Below are 27,508 nucleotides of genomic sequence, written 5' to 3' on the forward strand. Positions count from 1 at the left end.
AAAGGACTCTTCTCTACTGTCAGCCCCAGTTCAAGAGATAATCTCCCTGTTTAGGGCCAGTCGACACTTTAAATGTTTTCCTGGCATAATTATGTTAGTTAGGTTTCATTTTTGCCAACCTAATTATTCTGGTAAAACCCCAGTGTAGGTGCAGTTATACTGGTAGAATGTGCTTTGCCAAATCAAAATAGGCTATGCTGATATAAGCACTTTCATACTGGTATAACTATAGCTACACTAGTGGGATTTTGCTGCTCTAACTGTGCTGTCATAGCTAAAATGGCAAAACTTCTAAGTGTAGACAAAACCTTAGTCTCCTTTTTGGAAATTGAATGACTTTGATTTAATCCCATTAGAGTACTGTACCTTATGAAGTATATATTGACCCAGCTTCCTCAGAAAATGTGGACATTGCTTCTGGCATTTAAGGCAGCTCAAAAATTCAAAACCAGCATTCTTCTCTTCGTACCCTTCATCATAGAGCCATTGAACACCAGAAGGGAGGCATGTAGCACTAAGCATGCCAAAGCACTAAGCATGAATAGACAAAAGCAAGTGCTAAAAACAAGTTATTTTTGGTTTGGCTCCCCTGAGTTCTGAAGTGGCAGGTGAAGAGAACAAAATTTGGCCAGTGGCCAGCTCCCTGGTGCTCTTGTACTAAGATAAATTCTTCCCTTGTCCCACATCTCAATGTTTCTTTTCATTCTAATGGAAAAATATTGTTCCTGGCGGTAGAGGAATTTCAAAAGCTGTCAACTGGAGCCCAAAGAGTTACATCCCCTTTGTGTGGAGTTTTATATAACCTCTAGAGGTTTTCAGACTGCTGGTACCTACATTCCATCAAATTATTAGGGAAGTGCCTCTTGGCTGGGCCTGTAGTTTCAATGTATCAGAGATTTCAAGATCCCCCCGGAAAATAAAGGATGCTTAGATGGTGATTAAAGGGCTCCTATTCTGAAAATGCTTTGAAGTTGTGAAACACAATATAAGTGCTAATTGTTGGTATTTTTAAATAGCCACAATAGACTTAGTTTTAAAAGATGTTTAAATGTAATTGTAATCATATTTGAAATCTGCGTTGTATTACACAGAGTACTTCATACACACGAATAGGTGCTTTGCGTCTGGTCCTGTCCCCATAGAAGAAAAGGGAGCTGATGTTGCATACAAGCCTTACATGGCAGTTTTCTTGCACGTCAGGCTGCATGGAAATACCAGCTTCCTTCCATTGTAACTCTCAGGAGCTTCTGAAGTCAAGTGACATAACCTGAAGGGTTCAAAATGTACCCAGCACAGTAAATCTAATCATTCTGGGTCCTGCACGTTGTTCCAGCAAGAAGAATTTGGCTGTCAGCAATCAGATAACAAATCACGAGGCCTTTTCAACATAAAAATGCCATTTTTACGACATATAGGGCTTTCTGCAGAAAAGGTGTGGTCAAAAACGATACTAAGGTTGTTAATGTCCATGCAAGTGCCAACAAAAACTGAGGCCATGAAGAAATGACTTGTACAGAGGTTGAAATGAAAGCAACTCCAATGTAGCCCAGCTGTCAGTATTGTCCGCACATTCCTTCAGAGCAAAGACTGAACTCAGAGGGTCAATGGGGCAAGAAATAGTTGTAAGCCATAAGCATGCTTCTGGTGCACCATCCCATGTTCAGATATGATTCTGCCCAGAAGCCTTTTCTAGACATTGAGCCACAATGGAGATAGACTAGAAGCTTGAACACTGCACACATGAAATATATTATTTGTATTTTTAATCTGTATTCTTTACAGCATAGGAATTTCTGAACATTTGAACATCAATACAATTAATAACACATTTAACAACGTAAAAAGGGAAAGAGTAGAGTAAGGGGAGAACTGCATTGATTTAATAGATCTGAAGTATCTGTGTTCCAAAGAACAGAACATCTCAGAGAGTAACCAGAACACCCCCTTTACGAACAATGTGCCTGTTTCGTTGCTGCGCCATTTAGGTTACATATAGTACAGAAGATAGAAGACACACTTTCCAGCAACTTCTAGTGAACCCTTCCTGAGGAAGGAGAATCCCCTCTATCTGAAAACATTACTGCATCTGTAATGGCACCTGCAGCTCCTTTTCTGATGGGCGATGGCTGTTTCCTGTAGCAAATTCTCTCAGGCATTAACAACATTTGAGGATATTGTCTGTTGTTGTGTCTCAGCTTTTCCCCTGAATTCCACATGCTGATGTTTGAAAATGTTTGAAAACATGAAAAAGATGTTTTCCAAATCTCCCTGCTCTTTGATCATAGGCAGCCTTTCCTTTTAAATGTACTCCGGCAACTGAAGGGTACCTCAGTGAATTGCTGTCAACCTAAAGACATTCAAAAAATTGAACTCTGGACATCAGCAGTTGTGCGGAAAGTACACAGGCCTTTTACGTCTTTCCCTAGGCCTGTTCAGTCCATTTGTGAGAGTTTGGTGACACACAGTGCTGCAGTTAGGAGCTAGATCCTAGTAAGAGGATACATGCTGCTTCACAAAACTAATTGCAACCAAATCATCAGTGAGGAATCCTGTAAATAGTGGGTATTTTGTGGCTGGGAATGGAACTTGATGAGGGCATTAACATCTGCATATATCATAGTTACAATGAAATAGTCTTCAGTCTCCTCGAGGTTGATGAAGTGTTTCTTGACATCAGAGCCCATGTATGTGCAAGTGGTTTTCTTGCAGAAGTGGCTAGAACGCATTCTCTACAAAGAATTGCAGTCGGAAATATATTCAGAATCACATATGTTGCTGTGCACACAGTTTAATTACTAGTTAATGATAAATCCTTTTACATTTATTGACAGTTGTTGCTCAAGTCCTGGATGTTCAGACCTGTTGTGAAGAACAGAAATTATTATGAAATAAAATTATACTTTTAGCTTTCACAACCATTCTCAAGAAAATCAGTAATAAAATACCATCAGGACTCCAAGTGCTTTTCAGCAGACTTGTCCTTTATTCAACAGATTGTCAGAAACCATCTCTAAATTACATTATCTAAGAGCTATACCAATAACAATATTTTAAAAAATAAGAGAATAGAATTTCACTGATACGAGACAATGCAGTGGTTATCGCCGCCAAACCTAAATCTGGGAAGCAGAATTCCAAAGTTTTAAATCATAAAAGCATTCTTTTCCATTGAAAACACATATCACAGGGCATAAGTTGAAGCAATGCTCAAGTATGTGTTTTGAAATGGAAAAAAGAGGCATTTTAAGTTTTTAAACCAGCTATTGAGTCTAACATGGCTGCCATTTTTGATTCATTTATAAGAAAAGTTCTACCTATGCCCATTTTAAAATGCTTAGACAGTTCTTTTTCTCAGACTTGGCCACTGCGTTCAAAGCAGATGAATCTGTCATCAGTATTAAACAATTAAATCATCTAAATGAATCTCTTGCAAAAATCAAGAATGTCATTCATTCGTTCAATTTTTTCCTGATTCCAAACTCATTTACTGTATGGTAACTCATCAAAGATCTTAGCAAATGTAATTTATTATTTTGTACCTATTCTGAGTCCTGTGGCAAACCTTATTCATAATCTGTGCATGTGTTTCCTTTGTAACTATTCAGGAACAGAAGAAAATCTCTCTCATATTTCACCCAGGACACATGCCAAAAATCTATTAGTGCTACGTATCCTTGCAGTTAATATAAAATACACAAAACAAGGATCATTGTATATAGTCTGCTCAAATAGACATATGTTGACAATTGTGATTATTGATTACAAATTGGTAACACAGAGGACCTGTTTCATAGCTTTAACTACACATCTGATCTAGAACTAAGCCAGAGTTTTAGTCTCTCTGACACATGAGACCCCCATATTTCACTTAAATTTGTTTGTCACCCCTGAAGGTTCAAACTGCACCCAAAACTAAAAATCTCTTCATTCTTATCACACAAAGTCTCCACCCTAACAATGACTAGTTTGAAAAGACAACACTGTGGGGAATTTGTATTACTTAAGAGGATACTAGTGGGAGTGGAATGGAGTGGCTGGACAAGTGAGGTAGCATACCGCTGAGATACTAAAAAAGCAGAAGATAGTGTGCAGCGCTTGTCCATTAGTATAGCTTGTGTTTTAATTTGCCATTTCCTCTTGTTTTTCTTATTTCACTGACCTATCACAACTTGGTACCCATTGTCCTTGACAAAGTCACCACCCTGACTTCTCCATTGAGTTAAACAAGTTTAAAATAGAGAAAATGAGTCAGAGCTATTGAAACATTGGATCACATTCTACTTGTATAAACATACTGGCTGCGCTGAAGTTAATGGCAAAACTCCTATTGACTTCAACAGAACCAGGATTACTACCAGAAATTCCACATATAACTGCATCTCTCTGAAATAGTATTATCCTAAGAGGATATGAGCTCTATTCCACCCAGGGAAAGGAGCGCAGTCAGGGCAGCTTCTGGAGCTTTGGCTGACTATTAAAGCTTTCTGGGTAGAATCGCTGAAGGAGGGGAATGGCAGTGATGTTCTATGTAACCGTTAAAGAAAATGCAGCTACATTGTTTCTCCTGTTGTTTATTCTGTTCAGTAGCTGATTTACTCACATTCTTCCTGATAAGAGTATGACACAGTGCCCATCTCTGTGCTGTTACGGGTAGTTTGCAGCCTTTTTGCTGCAGGAATTACATGATTCTGAGCTTTTGCTATATGTGCATGTTAGAATATCCTAGGTAAACTGTATGCTGATTTTCTCAACACACCCTGTACTTTTTCATTGGTGCCAAGGTTTTTGTGGGTATCTGGTCGAGGGATCACAAAATTCCACCCAAAACATAAACAAAATCCCCATTATTAATAACACTCAATTGTTTTAGGCCAGAATAAGCCTTTGAAAATCATACCCCTTTATTCAACACAGAAACCAATATGCTGCTGGAATAATCTTCTAAAAGCCTTTCAAACAATGCCAGGAACAGTATTGTGTGTATTTAACCTTTAAACAAGCAATAAGAGCCCATGTCAGCCAAATTTCCATTTCAGCCTGGAACCAACACCACCTCACATAGATATGTGCAAACACTGAAGGAAAACCCTGGCAGATTCAGGCATTTTCTAAAAACCACACACAATATGAGAATTTGTAAGGCTGAAGAAATGAACTCTAACCTTCAAAGGATTCATGATTATAATCCTGCTTGAATCAGGAGCAGTATCAGTGAACACATCCCTCCCTTTTAAAACAACAAACAAACAAAGAAGTGTGCTGGTAGCAACAGAGTGTTGGATTTTTCTAGGAGTACTAAAAAGAAAAGGAGTACTTGTGGCACCTTAGAGACTAACCAATTTTACTGATTGTAACCATACCAAATAGGGTATTGCCAGACTGGATCAGATCCAAGGTGCATTCCCTGTATCCTGCCAGTAGTCAACACCAAATACTTCAGAGGAAGGTGACCTCGCCCCCCGAAAGCAGACGTGGGATATAGTCTCTCTCACACACACACACACAGAGGGGTTACATCCTGATCACTGCCTCTGTATTGTTGCCCCCTTTAAGGACTTACTCTGCAATTAGTAGCAGAGGAGCAAGAAGGGAAAAGTTTCCTGGATGGAGTGGGGAGCAGGAAATGGCTGGATGAGGTCAGAGGTGCAGGGGGGCTGCTGTTCCAGCTAACTGGGAGAGTATTTATATCCCGCGCAGGGCCGGAGAAGCCCTCTTTCACCTGGACATGGTTGGCAGCACCCTCCCAGCCATGTAATCATAGAAGAATTGGGTTTCCTCTTGGCCTGCTCTGGGCATTACACTAGTTGCCCTTTTCCTTTGGGGGCTGGGTCACCACTAGTCTGAGTGAGGTGGGGTAGGTTTTTTTTTTGCCTTCCCCACAGCAGGTTTGGGACCCAGAGATAGTGGAGCAGGGAGGGTTATGTTTCAATGTCACACCTTAGTAAATAAGACTCACGGCAGATGTCCAGTGCAGGTACAGTATACTCAGGATCATCCGAAACGCTATTATCCAAACCTCGATATTATCCAAATACCTTCCTTGTCCCCGCATGTACTTAATGCTGGGGGACAAGGAAGGGATTCAGATAATACAGAGGTTTGGATACTACAGCAGAGACACCCTGACCAGGACTGTGAGGACGAGGACATGCCCCAGGCCAGGTGGGAGGCCACCCTGCTTCTGAATGGCCCCTGCAGTAGCACTGGGAGCTCTTTACAGCCCCGCTGTCATGGGAATGAGCAAGAGGACCTAGACAGCAGAGCTGCAGAGGGATCCCTGTGCTGCCACAGGGCCAGTGACACCCGATCCCTACAGGCACAAGGTGCAGGGAAGGCTGGTAGGACAGAGCAGAGTCCTGGATATGTGCAGTTATTTCACACATTGTGTGGTCGTTTGGTGAATATAATCAGTTAGGGTTTTTTCTTTTGCTCAGTGTTTGCAAAAACAAACAAGTCAGTATCAAACAAAATGTCATAAAGATTTGTAACACTTTTGGTAACATAAAGGGTCTAGAGAGGTTTTGTATAGAAAGGAAAAAATCCATCTATTATAATATTAATAATAATAAATACTCATTGTAGGCACTTGTAGAAAACAGTGAGATCTGTGTGTAATGATAAGCCAATTGGCTATCCTCTTTGGTTAGGTTTTCATCATCTGTCTTTGAGGATGCTGTTGGGTTTGTCTTCTCATCTGCTCTGGCTCTTTGAGGAATGCTTTGGTGAAGACACAAGTCTTGCAAGGACTAGACTTTTCCTGGTCTCATTTGGAGGAGTGTTCCAGAGCCTACTGGCTGCTGTAGATATTGGGTACAATGAAGTGAACATTGGTAGGTGATGTGGCAGGTCCTAGGACAGCTAGTCCTTGAGATAATATGGTTTAATCACATAAAGGCTAAATAGAGCAATTGGAGGTTTCTGATGTAGATCCAGAAGTTCTTGAAAGATGCAGAGCACCAGTGCAATTTGTTCTCATCAACTCAACCCACTCACTTTGTACCAGCTGCAGCTTCCTCTTTAAACGTCTTATCTTGATCCAAGAGTTACAATAAGTAAGCAAAGAAGTGATGAATGCAAGAGCCATCATGACCAGGCCATATGCATAGAAAAATGGATGGAGTGTTTTTGTTAGCCAGAGACAGAAGAAGAAACTTTTGATGACTCACCTTTTGTGTTAGTAATGACCCTACACTATGACCATCAGGCTCCGCACTAAGTTTTTGTACAGTGTGTAGCACAAGGGGGTCCCAATCCATGGCTGGAACTCCTAGGTGTCACTGCAGTATAAAAAACAAATACTAACTGCAGGTGGGCAGATAAAGGTGCTCACCAGGTCCTTGAAGCAATTCCCTTTTCATTTAGCATTACGTTGTTCTTTCTAAAAAAAGAATGAGGAGTACTTGTGGCACCTTATAGACTAGCAAATTTGTTTGGGCATAAGCTTTTGTGGGGTAGAACCCACTTTCTCAGATGCATGCAGTTCTTTCTGGGGTTCTGCTTGAGTCAGCTATTTTCCATCCAGGCTCCAGTTTGCACATGCACTGAAAGAGGTAGGAGAACACATTGTCCATAGCCATAGCTTATGAAAAGAATTAATATAGCTGCATGTCACCAGGGTAATGCTGGCATTACAGCTTGTGTCATCACAATATCTCTTAATGGTAGTTAATAGATGTTAAATAAGAGCAATTATTAAACCCTGTAGGACCTACATGAACTTTGGAGAGGAAAAGCAGCTGCACAGGTGGCATACAACAACACTACACTTAGACAGCAGAGGTCCGTAGAGCCAAGTGTCCATGACTCAGTATGCTTTATTCCTGGCATCTAAGAGCGCCACAGGGTTTTTACTAATTTGGTGCAGCCAGGGTTAATTGTGGGCAACTGTGCGACCACCGCCAGTCCACAACTGGGCCGGGTCCTCTCCCGGCATCAAGTCCAATCTTCAGAGCTTGATGTGCAGGGACTTTGTTTAACCAGAAGGGCAGGCAATGTGACCAGAAAGTGCCAGCAGACAGATTGATGATTGATGGCCACTGATGATTTCAGTCCTCTCAAGGCCAGTTCTCAATGATACAATCCCTATTAATGATAGTCAAACCATCTTATCGTCACCATTGGCAATGCATATTAAAAGCCTCCAGACGTCTTGTTTAAGCAACATTCATGAGATGGAACTGGACACATCACCTCCCATCCAGCAGTCCCGCAGCATATTTAGCAGCATGTGTCTTGGAGCCTGACGGTACCTCTGGGCATCACTGTCTTTTATCCTAGTTTTATGCATTCTGTTGGAAGGCCAATGGAGGCAACCCAGTGTTTTCTTTTTGGCTGCATCTGTGATGGAGGCTTAGGGAGAATATTTTAATATTAAGACCCATCTTAAACCATCGTCCATTTAAGATTGTAAGCATGAAAATATTGTTATATTCTTGTAATATGAAATTACATATTCACTCCAATATTCACAAGACCTTTTGTCTGTTAACACTATTTCAGACAAGAGCTTGTGCATATGACCATTCATGGACAGCAAAGGAGAGGTTATATGCACTACGAAAGCAAATTCATGATAATACATGGTAAAAAACCACCTCCCCCGTGCCTTCACCAGCATGCCTACCATTGCTGCCACCAGTGGAGAATTAAAAGGATCTGAGTTTTGCTAGTGCTAGCTAGGCCAGTAGTGTAGAAGAGTTGGATGATCAAGCAATATTCCCGCAACTTCCCAGCCCTGTATCAACAGTTCACAACTACAGAAAGCCTGTAAGAGAGTTCACCAGAAAATGTTTGTGGTGGTGATAGCCTTTTCCTATGAAAAGAAGTAAAGCTCTTTCATTGATGTCATCTGATCTGTATTATATGCTCATACATATGTTCCCTTCCACTAATGAAAACCAAGGCAAAACAGAAAGTGTTTTTTAGGCTATTGTCATGCATTTGACAAAGTGGAGGCTAGTTTGCTGGCCGTAAGTAAATATTATTAATTGGTTCACAGGCTAGGACATAAGGTAAATTTTGTTGTGAGTCTCTCTTTAGGCCTTAAAAAGAGACTCTAATGTACAAGGTTGTGATTAACATCCCTTAGTATTCTTAGGATATATCCTAACAGATTAGCTTCCTGATTTGTGCCTTGTTCAGCCTGTGCCTGTGAGCCTTATTTTCAGACGGTCACTGTAAGCTAAATTGGCTCCTGAAACCTAGTGAATAAATATAGGGTTCTCAGTGTTTATCCTCAATGTTCCTTTTCACAGAGCCTCACAGAAATTTGTATCCCATACTGGCCTGGTTCAAGTTATATGTTATCACATTACGAACTTTAAAACCAGTCATGCTCAAATATAACAAAATGTTTCTTTAGAGTGGAAAGCCTCCAACTTATTTCAGTTTAATATCATAGACTGATATTTTAGCTTCGTGAAAGTGTATTGTCTCAATGTTTAACCTAAGTTTGCTATAAAGTTTACTTCATGAGCAAATTAAATCCTTGTGATAAAAAAGTGTGCAATAGTTCTCAAGACAGCGATGGACCTTCCTCTTCCTATAAGTAAGAAAAAGAAACTGCCATGTAAATATAATATGCTGAGACCAAGTACAGAAATCAAACAACAGCTGTGAAATGTAAAGATAAAGAATCCTGTGTTTACACCTTTTGCTTCTTTACTTTTAACGTAGTTTGGGAAACTAAGCTAATGGTGTTGTCATGGCTTTAGTCAGAGTATCCTTTTTGGTTTGGTTTTGGTAATGTTCACATTTGTTGGAATTTCATGCTCTGAATTCAAATCAACAGTTACAGCTGTCATATCCTCAACAGGAAACACAAAAGTTTCCTGACATAATCCATTCAGAATGTGATTTTGTTTAGAAATTTACTGGGGGAAAATGTTTTGTTGGCTTTCACTAAATCCTCCAAGTGTGTTTCTGATAACCCTTCTTTATCACGTGCTGACTAAATACTATATATCTTTCATTGCTTCTGAGTGATCTACAAGATAGGTATTGCAGTTTAGGGGGCAAACTTTTCAAAACTAAATGACAGGAATCTAAGTCCCATTTTCCATGTTATGTAGGCATTCAGGAGCTTAAGGGGTTTGCTACGCAGTTTTTGTACTGCTTTATCTATGCCAGTTTAGAAGCCGAAACAATTAAGGTGGTACAACTACCTAATGTGGATGCAGTTATACAAGTATAAAACTTCTAAACTGAGATAATTAAAGCATTGTAAAAACTGTGTGTAGACTAGCCCTAATTCTCATTTGAAAGTCAATGAGACTTAGGCACCTCTGAAAATTTGACCCTAATTTTGGGTAACAAGACCGAGTAGTACCTTAGCTGCTTCAGTACGACAAATGTAAGGATTTCTTTTTTTAAACCAAGTAATCCTGTTTCCTTATGAAAAAGAAAAGGAGGACTTGTGGCACCTTAGTGACTAACAAATTTATTTGAGCATAAGCTTTCGTGAGCTATAGCTCACTTCATCGGATGCATCATGCTCAAATAAATTTGCTAGTCTGTAAGGTGCCACAAGTCCTCCTTTTCTTTTTGCGGATACAGACTAACATGGCTGCTACTCTGAAACCTGTTTCCTTATGGACAGTTTTGAAAAATGAACTTTGGTGCCCAAATAAATAAATAAACAATAGAAATCTTGTGTGTCATTTGTTTACTGGTTAGCCATATGGAACAGTACAAAGGATAGAACCTGTAAACCTAGAACTTGCAAGTTCATAAAATCACAGAATACCAGGGTTGGAAGAGACCTCAGGAGGTCATCTAATCCTACTCAAAGCAGGACCAATCCCCAATTTTTGCCCCAGATCCCAAATGGTCCCCTCAAGGATTGAACTCACAACCCTGGGTTTTTAGCAGGCTAATGCTCAAACCACTGAGCTATCCCTCTCCCCTAAACAAAAATGTGACAAAAAGCTGTATAGCCTTGAGCCAGTGAAGCACTTAAACAGGCTAACCTTGAAGCATATGAGTAATCCCACTGACTTCTATGGGACTACTCGGAAGCTTAATTATAAGCATTTGCTGAAGTGCATTGCTGAATCAGGGCCTCGGGGCACTATTAAGGTTAAGTGTTATGTATAATATTTCCCGGGGCAGCAGTATTTCAAGTCCACTTTTCACCTGCAGTTTCCTAGCATAAAATAAAGTTGGGCTGTGGGCAGGGCATAGGAAAGAGTGAATAATCAGGACTGCAGTGCTGGGGATGAGAAGAAAGATCTGCCTCCGTTCAATGGAGGCAGGGAACAAGGATGTACAAAAAGACTTTAGAATGTTGCAGTCCAGATTTGTATACAGGGACTTGGAGCATAGGCAAACCAAGCTTTAAAGCTTCCTCTTTCAGAACATTAATACTTATAAAGTGTGACTATCCCTCTGGTGGCACAGAACGCTATTCTAAAATGCATATTTAATTTATGAGAGTAGCAAGAGTATGTGACTAGAATGTCAGAGGTATGCTGTTATGTGACTTCCACCGCTCTTTCTGTTCCCTGATGCAGTGTTCAATTGAATGTGGCAGCGGAACCCAACAGAGAGAAGTCATTTGTATTAGAAAAACGGAAGGCAGTTTTGATGTGTTGAACACTTATGAATGTTCATTTTTGGAAAGACCGCCCAGCCAGCAGTCCTGCTACCTCAAACCCTGTGGGGCTAAGTGGTTTAATACAGAGTGGAGCACAGTAAGTCCTTTTTTTCTTTTCTATATTCAAGCCAGAATGGTGCATCTCTGACCATCTCCTTTGTATTTATATGAAAAACATCACACGGGGAATAATACTGACCTTGAAGTGAGACTTCATATTCTCTGCACGTGAATTATATTGTAAATAAAACCTGCTTTCTGCTGCCTCTGGGGCAAAGCAGCTGGAAATCTTCCCTACAGGGACAGCCAAGGAGTCTCCCAACAGAAAAAAAAAGGGAGTACTTGTGACACCTTAGAGACCAATTTATTTGAGCATAAGCTGTAGCTCACGAAAGCTTATGCTCAAATAAACTGGTTAGTCTCTAAGGTGCCACAAGTACTCCTTTTCTTTTTGCGAATACAGACTAACACGGCTGTTACTCTGAAACCCCAACAGAAAGCAATCCCCAGGTAGTGCGGCTGCCTCTGCATCACCCACGTCTCCCTCCATATAGGGGGCATGCTGAGGAAGAATGGAGCTTATACTACTTCACCTGATCCTTGTCCCTATGCCCTGGTCTACACTAGGGGGTGGGATCGATCTAAGTTACACAACTTCAGCTACGTGAATAACGAAAAGGAGGACTTGTGGCACCTTAGAGACTAACCAATTTATTTGAGCATGAGCTTTCGTGAGCTACAGCAAGTGAGCTCACGAAAGCTCATGCTCAAATAAATTGGTTAGTCTCTAAGGTGCCACAAGTACTCCTTTTCTTTTTGCGAATACAGACTAACACGGCTGTTACTCTGATACGTGAATAACGTAGCTGAAGTCTACGTACTTAGATTGACTTACTGTGGTGTCTTGACTGCTGCCACTCCCCCGTCGACTCCGCCTGCGCCTGTCGCCGCGGTGGAGTACAGGAGTCGACGGGAGAGCGCTCGGGGATCGATTTTAAATTTTAAATCGATCCCCGCCCACCAATCTGGTGGGTAGTGAAGACATACCCTATGGGACCACTGCAGACAACATAATTTAGAGCAGTCTTTATGCCGCTTATGGCCCCCAGCTTGTCCATGATGAAGGGAGCAGAAAAATGGTATAGAGCGTCCTCCACACTCCCAAATCTCCTCAGCTGCAGTGAGGGTAAACTAATGTGGGATTTAGTTAATCAGATAAAAGAGAATGTAGACATCTGAAATGCTATGGTGTCAAGCCAGATTCCTTTCTGTTGGGGGACTCTTCGGCTGCCCTCTATGGAAGATTTCCAGCTACTTTGCAACACTGACACAAAGCACGTTTTATTTACAATATAATTCATGTACAAAGAATATTAAGTTTCACTTCAAGGTCAGTAGAATTATCCTTCATACTGTAGGCTCAGTGCTTAGGGCGATGCTCGTAGACTCATGTGAATACTTCAGAATTTCAACTTTATATTTTAAAAATTTGTCATGATTGTGAAAACTCAAGTGTAAGCAATACAGTGATTCTGCCTGAGTCTGGAGACTCAGCTTGGACTGTCTCATTCACCTTAATTGTTAACTCTGAAATCCACTGCTTTGAGGGGTCCCACCAATACCATCCCAGAAGAGGACTCTGTGCTTGGGGGGTCCTTGTTGCTGTCACCTGGATCTTGACTCTACTGGCGTACCTCTAGGCAGAGGTAACACTCCAGACATAGTCCTGTGTTTGGCAAAGTGGAGGCTGAGTCTTTCCTCCTCTGGGATAGATCCCAGCCTTCCGGAATAGAGGGAACAGTGGTCTGGGAAGTACATAGGCTCAGCCTGTCCGAAGAAGAATTGGTGAGTCCTCACCAGGTATGAGGGTACTTATGAGTGAGAATCCAAGTTGGGATAGGGCTAGAGTGTGTGGGCCGTAGAGGACGGGGCACTTGGGCACAAAGACCCCAGATTGCCTGTTTAACTGGGAGACGGCAATCTGGCTTTATGTTGCCTTCCAAACGAACAATGAGCCCATATTCTCAGCATTGTGTCATTAAACTGGAAAAATGGAAAAGGCTCTGCTGAGCATAGCCAGCTTTGTGTGACTGGTAAATCTGTGAATTAAAATGCCTGAGGAATTTTATGAAATGGTCAGTCCATTCCACAGTGGAACTGGCATTTGATCCCTAAGAAATAGCTAGAAAAATACTTCTGGCCAAATTCAGAAATCAGAAATAACTTAACTTTAAACTCTTATTGATCTTAAAGTGAGGTAGAAAGGAACTTATTTAACAGATATTAAATTAATGTCAGTAATTTTTCTGTGACACTAGGCTAGAGATCTCACCACAGCTTTTGCAGCAGCACAGCCGTCAGTCACAATGTGGTGGTTTTGTGGTGTGTGATTGTGGTTTTAGCTGCCCATTTTAATCAATAATGCAACAATGCTCTCTTCTGCAGCTGCTTATAATAAAACTACCATTCTTCTAGCTGCTCCTTGATGGCATTTTTTTCTGATGTTTCTACAACAGAAAACAATTGCAGTAAAATTGATTAAATAAATTTTCAGCTGTAGTTTAGTACAATCAAGGGTCTTTGAGGCTGACTATTGTTAGTTTTTTCCCCCTAAAGAATATCCCTTTGTGACTGTGAATTTAAAATGATCCTGGGGCAATATTTATTCATGATATATGGTGTAACCCTGCAAGAAGCTGAACACCGGCAAATCCTATTTTAAATTAAAAGGGAGTAGAGATTTCTATTCAGGGCTTGGCTACCCAGGGAGTTACTCTGCAATAGCTATTCCTGATTAATTTCCTGTCTGGATGCTTTTATTCTGGAATAAAAGTACTTTAAACTGAATTATTTTTATCCAAGTGGACCAAACTAATTTGGATTAAGGCATTCTTATTCTGGGATAAGAGTGCCCGCACAGGGAGTTAATCAGAAATAGCTATTCCATTTTAAATCACACCGTATCTTAATCCAGATTAATTTATCTGTGTAGACAAGCTTTCAGACCCTTTTTCATGTCTATCATTTTGGAATCTCCATCTTTTAAGATCAGGTCCATATCATTTAATGTTCTTCATTTGTTTAGGTTGTATACTATAAACTTATAAATAGGCTTGATAAATAAACATTACTAATTATGGCTATTAAACTTTTCCGATATTGCTGGGTTTCTTACGGCATGATCTTGCAAATCTTTCTATTTACCTCAGCAGGTACTAGTTGGACTCTTAGTATGGGCAATTTCCCTTATTTTCATCATGTAATGAATTTGCATCGTCACTTGTACAATGACTAGAAATTTCAGAGAGCCAGCTCAAGGATTGCCTAATACGATTTCTTGATTCCCAGGAAAAATTGCAGAGCAATGTGTGTGCCGCTTTCCCATATTGTCTGCATAATGTGCAATGCAATGGTCTCTAAATGTTCTGGAATATTCAGGATATGTCAGGGAAATTCCCCACTGAGAGACGAACATGTCATTACTGTTGAGTTGAGTGAGACTTGTAAGCAGTATTGTAGTTTTACATTTGCTGCTGGGTCTGAATGATACAGGAAAGAAGGGCACCACCAGGGCAAGAATGATTTGGAAAGGATTTAAAAGCTTTTGGAGATTAGGATCTAAACCACTCAGCTACTAGTGGAATTGATAACAAACCCATGCTGCAGCCCACTGGAGTTAATTTACCAGTTTTTATAAATGGAGATTATTTATGGAATTATTTTATCATAAAAAGAACTTGAATGGAGCCTTCAAGATGTGCACATACCATAGCTAAGCAAACGTGTGATCTTCACATTGTAATTTTGTCTTGCCTCATCTCTGCAGTTGTTTTTCTCAGCCATCCATTTATGTAATAATTCCAGTAGTAGGGTCCAGTACTGCAAAAAAAAAAAATACCTACAAGTGTAGTGCTCACAACTGTGAACGTTTCCACTCCCCCACTAGTAGTAACTGTATTCATTAGTCAGTGTTGGCATGATCTGGTTCTTGTTTTGAACTTCTTCCATACTATGTCTTTATCTTTTTTTTCTGCAAACTGCCTGTCACAATTTGGGGCACTGTACAAATAATAAATAATGTCACCAGCATCATCTCTCTCTCAAAAAGCATTTGGGAAATATTGCAACTTATTTTCTAGTTTTGTATATAATTTGAATACAATCCCAGTTTTCAATGCAACTAACACAAAAGAAGGCTGCCTCCTAAACTGATATAACTTGGCATAGACACATTGACCTCAGAGAAGCTATATTGATTTACCCAGGTTGAAGATTTGGCCCACAAAATATAACGAGAACAAACATTCATGAAACCAATGTTTCAGAAAAACTACACCATGTTAGGAAAAATAATACTATCTGCAGGAATAATATCAGTGAAGAATATGCTGCTTATCAGAATAAATAGAAATTAACTGTTTATAAGGTTGTTGGGAGGTCTCAAATTCTATATAGTTCCAAGTGTCTGGAGGGGTTTTTTTTGTCCGCTTGTTTGTTTTATTAGATTCCTAACTGACCACATCAAATAAAAGAGAGAGGGGGGCATTTTCAGTCTAAACATTTTTTACACACAGACCAGTAATCCCTGACTATCATTGTATATGTGTGGATTTGAATATACCTTATGGGACAAAGAAAAGGGAGAAACCTTCACTATGGCAATGTTTCGGGATGTTACCTAGAGTGACTTTCCACTAGTTATTTCACTATGGTTCAAGAGGAAGTACTTTTTTTTATTGCCTTTCTTAGTATGCAGTACTTGTGGCACCTTAGAGACTAACCAATTTATTTGAGCATAAGCTTTCATGAGCTAGAGCTCACTTCATCCGATGCATACTGTGGAAAGTACAGAAGATCTTTTTATACACACAAACCATGAAAAAATGGGTGTTTACTACTACAAAAGGTTTTCTTTGCCTCCACATCCCACTCTCCTGCTGGTAATATCTTATCTAAAGTGATTGATCACTCTCCTTACAATGTGTATGATAATCAAGTTGGGCCATTTCCAGCACAAATCCAGGTTTTCTCCCCACCCCACCCTACCACAAACCCACTCTCCTGTTGGTAATAGCTTATCTAAAGTAATCACTCTCCTTACAATATGTATGATAATCAAGGTGGGCCATTTCCAGCACAAATCCAGGGTTTAACAAGAACATCTGAGGGGGGGGGGAGATAGGAAAAAACAAGAGGAAATAGGTTACCTTGCATAATGACTTAGCCACCCCCAGTCTCTATTCAAGCCTAAGTTAATTGTATCCAATTTGCAAATGAATTCCAATTCAACAGTCTCTCGCTGGAGTCTGGTTTTGAAGTTTTTCTGTTGTAATATCGCAACTTTCATGTCTGTAATCGCGTGACCAGAGAGATTGAAGTGTTCTCCGACTGGTTTATGAATGTTATAATTCTTGACATCTGATTTGTGTCCATTTATTCTACATCCATAGTGGCGAGGATGGTGTTATCAGGAAGATCACTGATGGATTGCTGGTAGCGTAGGCCCTGAGGAGGGAGTACCAGCACTCCCAGCTACCTTCGAGACACCACTGACTTCCTGAGGAAACTACAATCCATCAGTGATCTTCCTGATAACACCATCCTGGCCACTATGGATGTAGAAGCCCTCTACACCAACATTCCACACAAAGATGGACTACAAGCCGGCAGGAACAGTATCCCCGATAATGTCACAGCAAACCTGGTGGCTGAACTTTGTGACTTTGTCCTCACCCATAACTGTTTCACATCTGGGGACAACGTATACCTTCAAATCAGCGGCACTGCTATGGGTACCCACATAACCCCACAGTATGCCAACATTTTTATGGCTGACTTAGAACAACGCTTCCTCAGCTCTCGTCCCCTAACGCCCCTACTCTACTTGCGCTATATTGATGACATCTTCATCATCTGGACCCATGGAAAAGAAGCCCTTGAGGAATTCCACCATGATTTCAACAATTTCCATCCCACCATCAACCTCAGCCTGGTCCAGTCCACACAAAAGATCCACTTCCTGAACACTACAGTGCTAATAAGCGATGGTCACATAAACACCACCCTATACCGGAAACCTACTGACCGCTATTCCTACCTACATGCCTCCAGCTTTCACCCTGACCACACTACACGATCCATTGTCTACAGCCAAGCTCTGCGATACAACCGCATTTGCTCCAACCCCTCAGACAGAGACAAACACCGACAAGATCTCTATCAAGCATTCTTACAACTACAATACCCACCTGCAGAAGCGAAGAAACAGATTGATAGAGCCAGAAGAGTTCCCAGAAGTCACCTACTACAGGACAGGCCTAACAAAGAAAATAACAGAAAGCCACTAGCCATCACCTTCAGCCCCCAACTAAAACCCCTCCAACGCATTATTAATGATCTACAACCTATCCTGAAGGATGACCCAACACTCTCACAAATCTTGGGAGACAGGCCAGTCCTTGCTTACAGACAGCCCCCCAACCTGAAGCAAATACTCACCAGCAACCACATACCACACAACAGAACCACTAACCCAGGAACCTATCCTTGCAACAAAGCCCGTTGCCAACTGTGCCCACATATCTGTTCAGGGGACACCATCACAGGGCCTAATCACATCAGCCACACTATCAGAGGCTCGTTCACCTGCACATCTACCAATGTGAAATATGCCATCATGTGCCAGCAATGCCCCTCTGCCATGTACATTGGGCAAACTGGACAGTCTCTACGTAAAAGAATAAATGGACACAAATCAGATGTCAAGAATTATAACATTCATAAACCAGTCAGAGAACACTTCAATCTCTCTGGTCACGCGATTACAGACATGAAAGTTGCGATATTACAACAGAAAAACTTCAAAACCAGACTCCAGTGAGAGACTGTTGAATTGGAATTCATTTGCAAATTGGATACAATTAACTTAGGCTCGAATAGAGACTGGGAGTAGCTAAGTCATTATCCAAAGTAACCTATTTCCCCTTGTTTTTTCCTACCCCCCCCCCCCAGACGTTCTTGTTAAACCCTGGATTTGTGCAGGAAATGGCCCACCTTGATTATCATACACATTGTAAGGAGAGTGATCAGTTTAGATAAGCTATTACCAGCAGGAGAGTGGGGTGTGGGGGCAAAGAAAACCTTTTGTAGTGGTAAACACCCATTTTTTCATGGTTTGTGTGTATAAAAAGATCTTCTGTACTTTCCACAGTATGCATCGGATGAAGTGAGCTGTAGCTCATGAAAGCTTATGCTCAAATAAATTGGTTAGTCTCTAAGGTGCCACAAGTACTCCTTTTCTTTTTGCGAATACAGACTAACACGGCTGTTACTCTGAAACCTGTTAGTATGCAGTATGTTTCTGAATAATCCATGAAATCAGCATGAATGTAATACTAAAATTTGATACAGATGTTTTTCTTGCAACTAAGTCTGCATTGAAAAATGGCTATTAAGTATTTAGCATTGGAGAAGATTAAACAACTGATACATGTTGTACTTGGAAAATTAGTTCTGCAAAAATAGAAATGTTCTTACAACTGGACCTAATAATATTCTATTAATTAATCATGCATCTTGAATTATCCCCCAGGTCTTTGTATGAATCATGTTTCATTTGACTGCTGGGTGAAGAGCAATACCAATAAACTGTCCTTAGCATCTGTTTCAGAGTAGCAGCTGTGTTAGTCTGTATCCGCAAAAAGAAAAGGTGTACTTGTGGCACCTTAGAGACTAACAAATTGATTTGAACATAAGTGTTCATGAGCTACAGCTCAGTTCATCAGATGCATCCAATGAAGTGAGCTGTAGCTCACAAAAACTTATGCTCAAATAAATTTGTTAGTCTCTAAGGTGCCACAAGTACTCCTTTTCTTTTAGCATCTGTGTTAAGACTAGGAAGCCTGAGTGGGCTTTTATTGGAGATCCATTCCAGGGAAATGGGTGTAAATGATCAAAATCAAACTTGATAAATCCAGTTATCCTTTCAGTCCTTCAGCAAATAGATGAGACAGAATATAAAGATACAGGGCCTGCTTACACGAGGTATGAATTTGGCCCTCTATAGCTGAGTATAATTATTGCAAATTATGTATTTTTTCTGTTACTAAGTGGTTTCACCCCTTAATGATATTACCCAGAGCATTAAGAAGTGCCTCTTTCCAGCATTATGACTTCATTTAAAATTAAGGGACACTAAAGAATGATGGATGTGCTCCAGTTCCCAAAGCCATCTGATATTTACCATAAAACAGTCTACAGTACTTGGAACATCACTGAGAGTAGAGCTTACTGTGTAGAGAGTGCCATGTATCAACAATTTCCAAGGAAGTGGGCCTGCTGCTGTGCACCAGTGCCACAAGTGACTTTGGTTTCATATATCTTCCCAACGTTGCTCATCTTTGACAAAGTAGCTTATTAGAATTATGATGAAAAATGAACATTTGTCACAAAAATGAAAACCCAAACTCCAGTATTTCCTCAGAAGGACATGTGATATGTTTGATGAGCACTTAGATGCCATCTTATCAAATGCTGTAGTTCACTCCTCTCCATGGCCTTAAATCAAATCCAAAATGACAGTCGTTTGTGTGGAGAGCCCACAGATCCCTCATTTTGATTTTCCTTCTGCAAACCTTTAGGCAAGTGCCTTTGAAAGTAATATGATTCTAAATCCCTCCTGACATTTTTTTCCCACATGACATTAAGCATAGAAATTGCTTTTTGTTTGTCCTCTTGCTTGCATTACCCATTTATCTGGCCATGCTTAGGGCATTAAAGGAAAGCAGAAAAGAAGGGGGAACACTTTAGCCACTCTTTTTCAGAGGGGAAAACAAAATAAAACAAAGTAGCTGACCAGAATCCAGATTTCTCCCTGTAACTGTTTCTTGGGTGCTTCTCTAAAAACCAAAATTCATGTTTGGCTCTCAATAAAATCAACATAAATCCAGAGTAACTCAACAGAAGTCAGTCTAAAGTGAGACCCAGGTTCAAGTCTGTGCTCTGCCACAAAATTCCTGTGTGACTTTGGTCAAGCTTCTTAACCTCTCTGTGCCTCAGTTTCCCATGTGTAAAATGGTGCCAATGATATTTCTCTACCTCATAGGGCTGAGGTTAAACAAATTAGCAATTGTGAGGTGCTTTGAGATGTTCTGATGAAAAGCACTATCTGAGAGTCAGGTATTATTCCTGTTGTTGTTTTATGTCAGTGGAATTTCTTCAGATTTCTGTTGGTGTTGCTGACAGCCAATTTTGGCCAAAGTGAATCTCTACTATCAAAGACTGGAGTTTTTAAAGACCTTTGTGAAGATACTGGCTGTTTTGTTTAAAACACTTAATCCTCTTTGGGGGTTTTCAAGAATACTTGAAGGTGCTGTTTCTGTGTCTGATTTTAGTAGACGTGCCAGGAACCAGAGCAGAACTCTCAGCAATTGCCAATGGTATGTGCAAGTATAGGAGTAAGTGCTGAGACAGTAATAAGCCACCCTGCAAATCTGTGATCCAGATGTTATAGCTTCTCTTAGGGCCAAATTCAGCTCAAGTCTGCCCTGGTGCAGCTCCGCTGCAGTCAATGGAATGGCACTCTCTTTAGACTCAGGCTGAACTTGGCCCTTTCGGTGAAGTCCTCCTGGCTCCCAAAATGAAGCAGCACTTCAGTGATTACGCTGAGTAGGATGGTCCAAGAAGTGGAGAGGACACAGAGGAGAACTCTTTGCCTCCTGCAGTCCTCCAGCGTTGTACGTGGGGGTGTGTAGGGTATGTAAGGTCAGCCCAAGGGAGTGATAGAGACATGGCAAATAGGTCTGCGACTTTCACTGATACTCCAACTTGCTACATTTGACACTGAGTTGTAGCAGTAGTCAAGACTCAGCTGCCCTTGTCCGTCCCGTCTTCCCTCCCTTCAGTTTTCATTTCCACAATCACCCATGTTTGTTCTGTGCAAAAGCTGTTTAGTTCAGTTGAGCAGAATGCACATGAATTTCACATTGCAGCATGTTTATGGTATCCATAAATATTTTTCTCCTCTAGAGAAAATGAGATTTTGTTTTTTCAGAACATTTTCTGTAGCTAGAGGGTGAATTAAAGACTCCTGGGCTATCAATTCCATATATATTTCACGCAGGCTGCATTTACTTTAAAACAATCCTGTGTGTTTTGATCAAAGGGCATTGGAGTTGGTTACAGGTGCCACGAGAAAGTATAGTGCGTTTGGGGATTAAGGAATCACAGTTCTCCCCCCACCTTCCCTCTTTTCCTTACTGTGATGCTGGCAGACCAGGTGCCAGCTCATGCTGAAGGCCCAGGCCAATTCACTTGTGTATTAGCATAGGTCAAAGTGATTGTTAAATGTATAAGAGTATATTGGTGTTTAAACTTCATGAAAACTAATGGGATGTTGCTTGCATTGTTTTCACTTATCTGTATCCTGTTATAGTGTAATAACAAACATTACATTGTGTAAACACCTGTAACTAAATAACCCATCAAAGGGAGAAAGAAACCTTGTGGAATGCATATGAAGAACTTTAACAGAAAAGTGCTCATTTTGAAGCAAGTGGTCATTGTGATGATCGGAGGTCAAAGACCCAAAATGTGTACCTCTCTCTCTGTCATCAAAGGAAAAGCCCACATGGGTAGTGACCCTGTCAGCTTATTTTCTATGAGAAGAAGCTATAAGTATGGATTCAGGGAAAGATCCTTCATCTCTGGACTATTTGGACTCCTACAGGGAAGTGTACCAGATGCAAAGCGGAGATTCCCCAGGGACAATCTGGGACAGGGCCATCCTTAGGCATACGCAGCATATGCAGCTGCACAGGGTACCTTGAAAATTGGGGCACCAAATTGCCCCAAATTTCATGGTGCCCTAGGCAACTGCATGCTGTATAGGCAGCAGCACCAGCCCTGCGACCAGCCCTATCCCCTGGCCGGCCCCCGCACGGGCTGCGCCCACTGCAAGGGGCAGGGCCGTCCCTAGGTGGGTGTGGAGCCCCGGACAACTCCCTCCACCCCACTTCTTACCCTCCCCCCCCTGCTCCGCCCCCGGCCCGCCCCCCATTCCACCTCTTTCCCAGCGACCCCGCACTCACCAGCAGAGGCGGGAAGTGGAGCAACCCGGCCCCAGTCCGCTCCACTCCGCCAGCTCCCAGCCGCGGCACACCACTTCCCGCTGCTGGTGAGTGTGGGGAGGTTAGGGAAAGGCTGTCCCCTACATTCACCGGCGGCATGTCGCTGGTCAGGGGGGTTAGGGATAGGTTCTCTCACCCCCCGGACTCACCGGCGGCAGGAAGCAGAGCCCCGCAGCTGGGAGTTGGTGGAGTAGAGCTGGCTGGCGCTGGGCTGCTCTGCTTCCCGCCACCGGTGAGTCTGGGGGGGACGGACTTTTCCCTAACCCCACCCCCCTGAGCAACATGTCTGGGCCTGGGGCAAGGGAAGCGGAGTGGGCTGGGCCACATCACTCAGCTTCCAGCCGCCAGCGAGTGCGGGGGCGTCCTTTCCCCAACCTTCCTGCACTCACCGGCGGTGGGGAGCGGAGCGTCGTGGCTGGGAGCTGGTGGAGTAGAGCTGGCTGGAGCCAGGCTGCTCCGCTTCTCTCCACTGCCAGTGAGTGTGGAGGTGGGATCTCTTCCCCCAAGCCCCCTTCCCCAAGCGACACGGCTGGGGCCAGGGCGAGGGAAGCGGAGCGGGCTGCTCCCAGCACCCCGCTAATCCCCTGGGCCACTCTGGGCCTGTGGGGCCCCCAAAAGTGCCCCCCCACAGCTCCTGCCTCCCAGACCCTAGGTGGGGAGGCCTAGGGCCCCACACGCCCTCCCCCCCCACCACGGGGGGTTGCGTAGGGCACCTAAATGGCTAGGGATGGCCCTGATCTGGGAACCCTGAAAAGTTTATTGCATCACTGCCACCATTTGGAATTACAAACTGTGACTCACCTGTACATATATTTTACCTACTTTACCTCTCAGTAATTCTTGCTTCCTTTTCTTAGCTAATAAACCTTTAGCTAGTTGACTATAGAATTGGCTACCAGTGTTGTCTTTAGTGTAGGATCTAGAGTACCATTTGATCTGGGGTAAGTGACTGGTGTCTTGGGACTGGGAGCAACCTGATGTGATGTGATTTTTGGTTTAAGTGACCTTTTATCAGAAAGTCCAGTTGTCTGGGTGGCAAGATAGACTAGAGAGTCTAAGGGGTCTGTCTGTGACTCCATGGTAAGACTGGTATAGTGATCCAGGAGTTCACATTTGTCCCTGGCGTGGTGAAATCTAAATATAAAACACCATCAGTTTGGGGTGTCTTCCCTGTTGTCTGACAATCTGCCCTGAGGTAGGCACTCACAGTCGTGAACCACTCCAGACAGCGTGACACCCACTGTCTGTTCAATAGTCTCTTTGAGGTTGATTTGGTGTGGTGTACAGGCCAATCCCTGAGCAGAAGCAATGACCCTTGCTCATCAGACAGGAAAATAGCATTCCCATTGTTATCACACTGACTGTTAAGAAAGAGCTGCAGCTGGGGTTGTTGTTTTTCACTCCATCGTGTTGGAACCTTTCTCCCCCCCCGCCCCCCCCCACCACACACACACTACAAATTGTTCCTCGAATTCCTCTCACATCTATAACAATCTTTCTGGCTTCCTGTCATCCAGCTAACAGGATGGTTGATAAAATGTACCCCAGAAGGGGGTACTATGAGAGTATTTCAATTGAAGTGATTTCTCTTAGAGAGAGCCTTGTCTTGCTCATTTGTCCTGGGGATCATGAGGACAGGGGATTTTTCTTGAGCCCTAACAGGAAATGACTCCCATAACTTTCTAGTCAGCATTTTAAGGCTCCCAATCCTATTGAAGTCAATGGAAAGAAGGAGGCTTTGGATAAGGGTATACGCCCCCTTTCTCTGTGAGGGTTTCCTAGTACAAATTATCACCTTCCTGAATTTTAACTCATTTGATTTCAGTGTTCCAAATCCTGTGAAGGAGGATTCCGGGTTCGAGAAGTGCGATGTCTGTCAGATGATCTGACACCCAGTAACCAATGTGATCCACAGCTTAAACCAGAAGAAAAAGAATCTTGTAACACTCAGGATTGTATACCAGAAATAGGTAAGGAGACAAGAAAACTCGACTGTTTTGATTGTGGAACTCCATCTAGTAGAGAAAATATTTAACAATCCTGTATAGGCTCTTTGGGTTCAGCTTTTATTTTCTGTTCTGATTTTAGGAGTTCATTTTTAAACAAAACAAGGCTCTCTTTTTAAAAAGGTACAGTAGGTTCTCATAGACATTAAGGCCAGAAAGGACCATCATGATCATCTAGTCTGACCTAGTCACATTGCAAACCATAGAACCTCACCCACTCACTCCTGTAATAGATCCATAACCTCTGGCTGAGTTACTGAAGCCCTCAAATCATGATTTAAAGACTTCAAGTTACAGAGAATCTGACATTTACTCTAGTTCAAACAAGCAAGTGACCCATGCCCCATGGTGCAGAGAAAGGTGAAAAACCCCTCGGGTCTTTGCCAATCTGACCATGGGGAAAATTCTGTGATCAATTAGACCCTGAGCATGTGGCAAGACCCACCAGACAGACGGCTGGGAAAGAATTCTCTGTAGTAACTCAGAGCCGTCTCCATCTAGTGTCCCATCACCAGCCATTGGAGATATTTGCTGCTAGCAGTCACAGATCAGCTACATGCCATTGTAGGCAGTCTCGTCATAACATCCCCTTCCTAAACTTATCAAGCTCAGTTTGGAAGCCAGTTAGTTTTTTTGCCCCCACTGCTCCCCTTGGAAGGCTGTTCCAGAACGTCACTCCTCTGAAACTTTTGTCTAATTTCAAGCCTAAACCTTTTTGATGGCCAGTTTATATCCATTTGTTCTTGTGTCAACATCGGTGCTTAACTTAAATAACTCCACTCCCTCCCAATATCTATCCCTCTGATGTATTTAGAGAGAGCAATCATACCTCCCCTCAGCTGTCTTTTGCTTAGGCTAAACAAGCCAAGCTCTTTGAGTCTCCTGATTAAAATGTTTTCCTTGAACTCTGTCAGAAATTGACTTCCCTTTAAAGTCCCAGAGAGCATGAGAGATTTTTTGATCTGCTAAAATGGCACATTTGGGTTAATTTTGGTGTGTATTTTATGGCACCTCGTATTTTGAATGTTTGATTTGGTGGGTTCTTACTGATTTAGCCCTAAAACCAGAAAATCTAATCATGTACAATATTCTATGTCTTCCAATACCTTGTATGAGAAACTATCCATACAAAAAAAAATTTCTTCAGTATGAACTTCCTGGTGCTGTTGCATACATTCATAGATTCCAAGGCCAGAAGAGACCATTATGAGCATCTAGTCTGACCTTCTTTATAATACGGGCGATAGAACTTCCCCCAAATAATTCCTAGATTTCACTTTTCTTCTTGATTTTAAAATGTCAACCTAAGATGTCAACGCAGAGTCAAATTTCTTTCATAAAATTTATTAACCAAAATGTAACATTTTTGCATTACTTTGATATTGTCAGGGATTTTTTCATAATTGTATGTAATAATTTTATTACTAATTATAATTACTAGAGAAGGGGAGAAAGACGTATTAAGAAGCAGATTGAACCTCATTTTGTTCTGCATCAACTTTCAGGTCAAATTTGTTCACAAATATAGATTTTGTAAAAATTAGCTGTTTATGTAGCGTAAGACTGATAGAAATGTTGTTGTTGTTCTTCCTCCACATGGAAACACTTTTGTTTAAAACAAATTAATACTGACAAGTCTCATGATTTTATTGTGTGCCTTGTGTTATTTGGTCTTTTTCTTAAAATCCCTGCTCCTTGAGTTATGTGATTATGTGAGAATCTCAGTTTTCATCAAAAAAGCAAGTTTCTAGCCCTCATGGTTTTTAAATGTGAATGGAGTGCACCCTAGTGGCTCAGAACCCAGAAGGCAAATATAAAGAACCCAACATTTATTATTTTTCAAAATCTCAATCTTTATAAGCCAATCTTGTGATTGTGGGGGGCCTGATTCATGACTTTTCAGTGCTTGGGGATTGGCAGTACTGTTAATATTCCCCTGAAGCATTAGCCACCCAAACACTGCAGCATGGTATTTATTACCTGAGAATCTGAAAGTGAAAATGACACAAACCTGACTATACAAACAAGTGCTACTGCCTAGTCTATTTTCATTATTCAAGCCAAATTAAGTGTAAAAAGCAAACACAAACTGTTTATAGATTCATAGATACTAAGGTCAGAAGGGACCACTATGATCATCTAGTCTGACCTCCTGCACAATGCAGGCCACAGAATTTCACCCACCCACTCCTGCGAAAAACCTCTCACCTATGTCTGAGCTATTGAAGTCCTCAAATCGTGGTTTAAAGACTTCAAGGAGCAGAGAATCTGCCAGCAAGTGACCCATGCCCCATGCTACAGAGGAAGGCGAAAAACCTCCAGAGCCTCTTCCAATCCTCTTCCAAAATTCCTTCCCAACCCCAAATATGGCGATCCGCCAAACCATGAGCATATGGGCAAGATTCACCAGCCAGATACTACAGAAAATTCTTTCCTGGGTAACTCAGATCCCACCCCATCTAATATCCCATCACAGGCCATTGGGCCTATTTACTATGAATATTTAATTACCAAAACCATGTTATCCCATCATACCATCTCCTCCATAAACTTATCGAGTTTAATCTTAAAGCCAGATAGGTCTTTTGCCCCCACTGCTTCCCTTGGAATGCTATTCCAAAACTTCATTCCTCTGACGGTTAGAAACCTTCATCTAATTTCTCAAGTCTAAACTTCCTGGTGGCCAGTTTATATCCATTAGTTCTTGTGTCCACATTGGTACTGAGCTTAAATAATTCCTCTCCCTCTCCAGTATTTATCCTTCTGATATATTTATAGACAGC

General features: G+C 41.7%; 1 protein-coding gene across 3 annotated transcripts in view; it reads left to right on the top strand.

The window, feature by feature from the left end:
* THSD4 (thrombospondin type 1 domain containing 4) overlaps nucleotides 1–27,508 on the top strand; it is a 622,386-nt gene that overhangs the window by 589,134 nt on the left and 5,744 nt on the right. For all 3 annotated transcript variants that reach the window (XM_073303716.1, XM_073303717.1, XM_073303719.1), the window contains 2 exons: nucleotides 11,511–11,690; nucleotides 24,545–24,689. In XM_073303716.1, coding sequence (XP_073159817.1) covers nucleotides 11,511–11,690; nucleotides 24,545–24,689 — 325 coding nt within the window. The remainder of the gene's footprint in view (nucleotides 1–11,510; nucleotides 11,691–24,544; nucleotides 24,690–27,508) is intronic.

The sequence above is a fragment of the Lepidochelys kempii genome, chromosome 10 (assembly GCF_965140265.1).
Source record: "Lepidochelys kempii isolate rLepKem1 chromosome 10, rLepKem1.hap2, whole genome shotgun sequence".
Classification (NCBI taxonomy): domain Eukaryota; kingdom Metazoa; phylum Chordata; order Testudines; family Cheloniidae; genus Lepidochelys; species Lepidochelys kempii.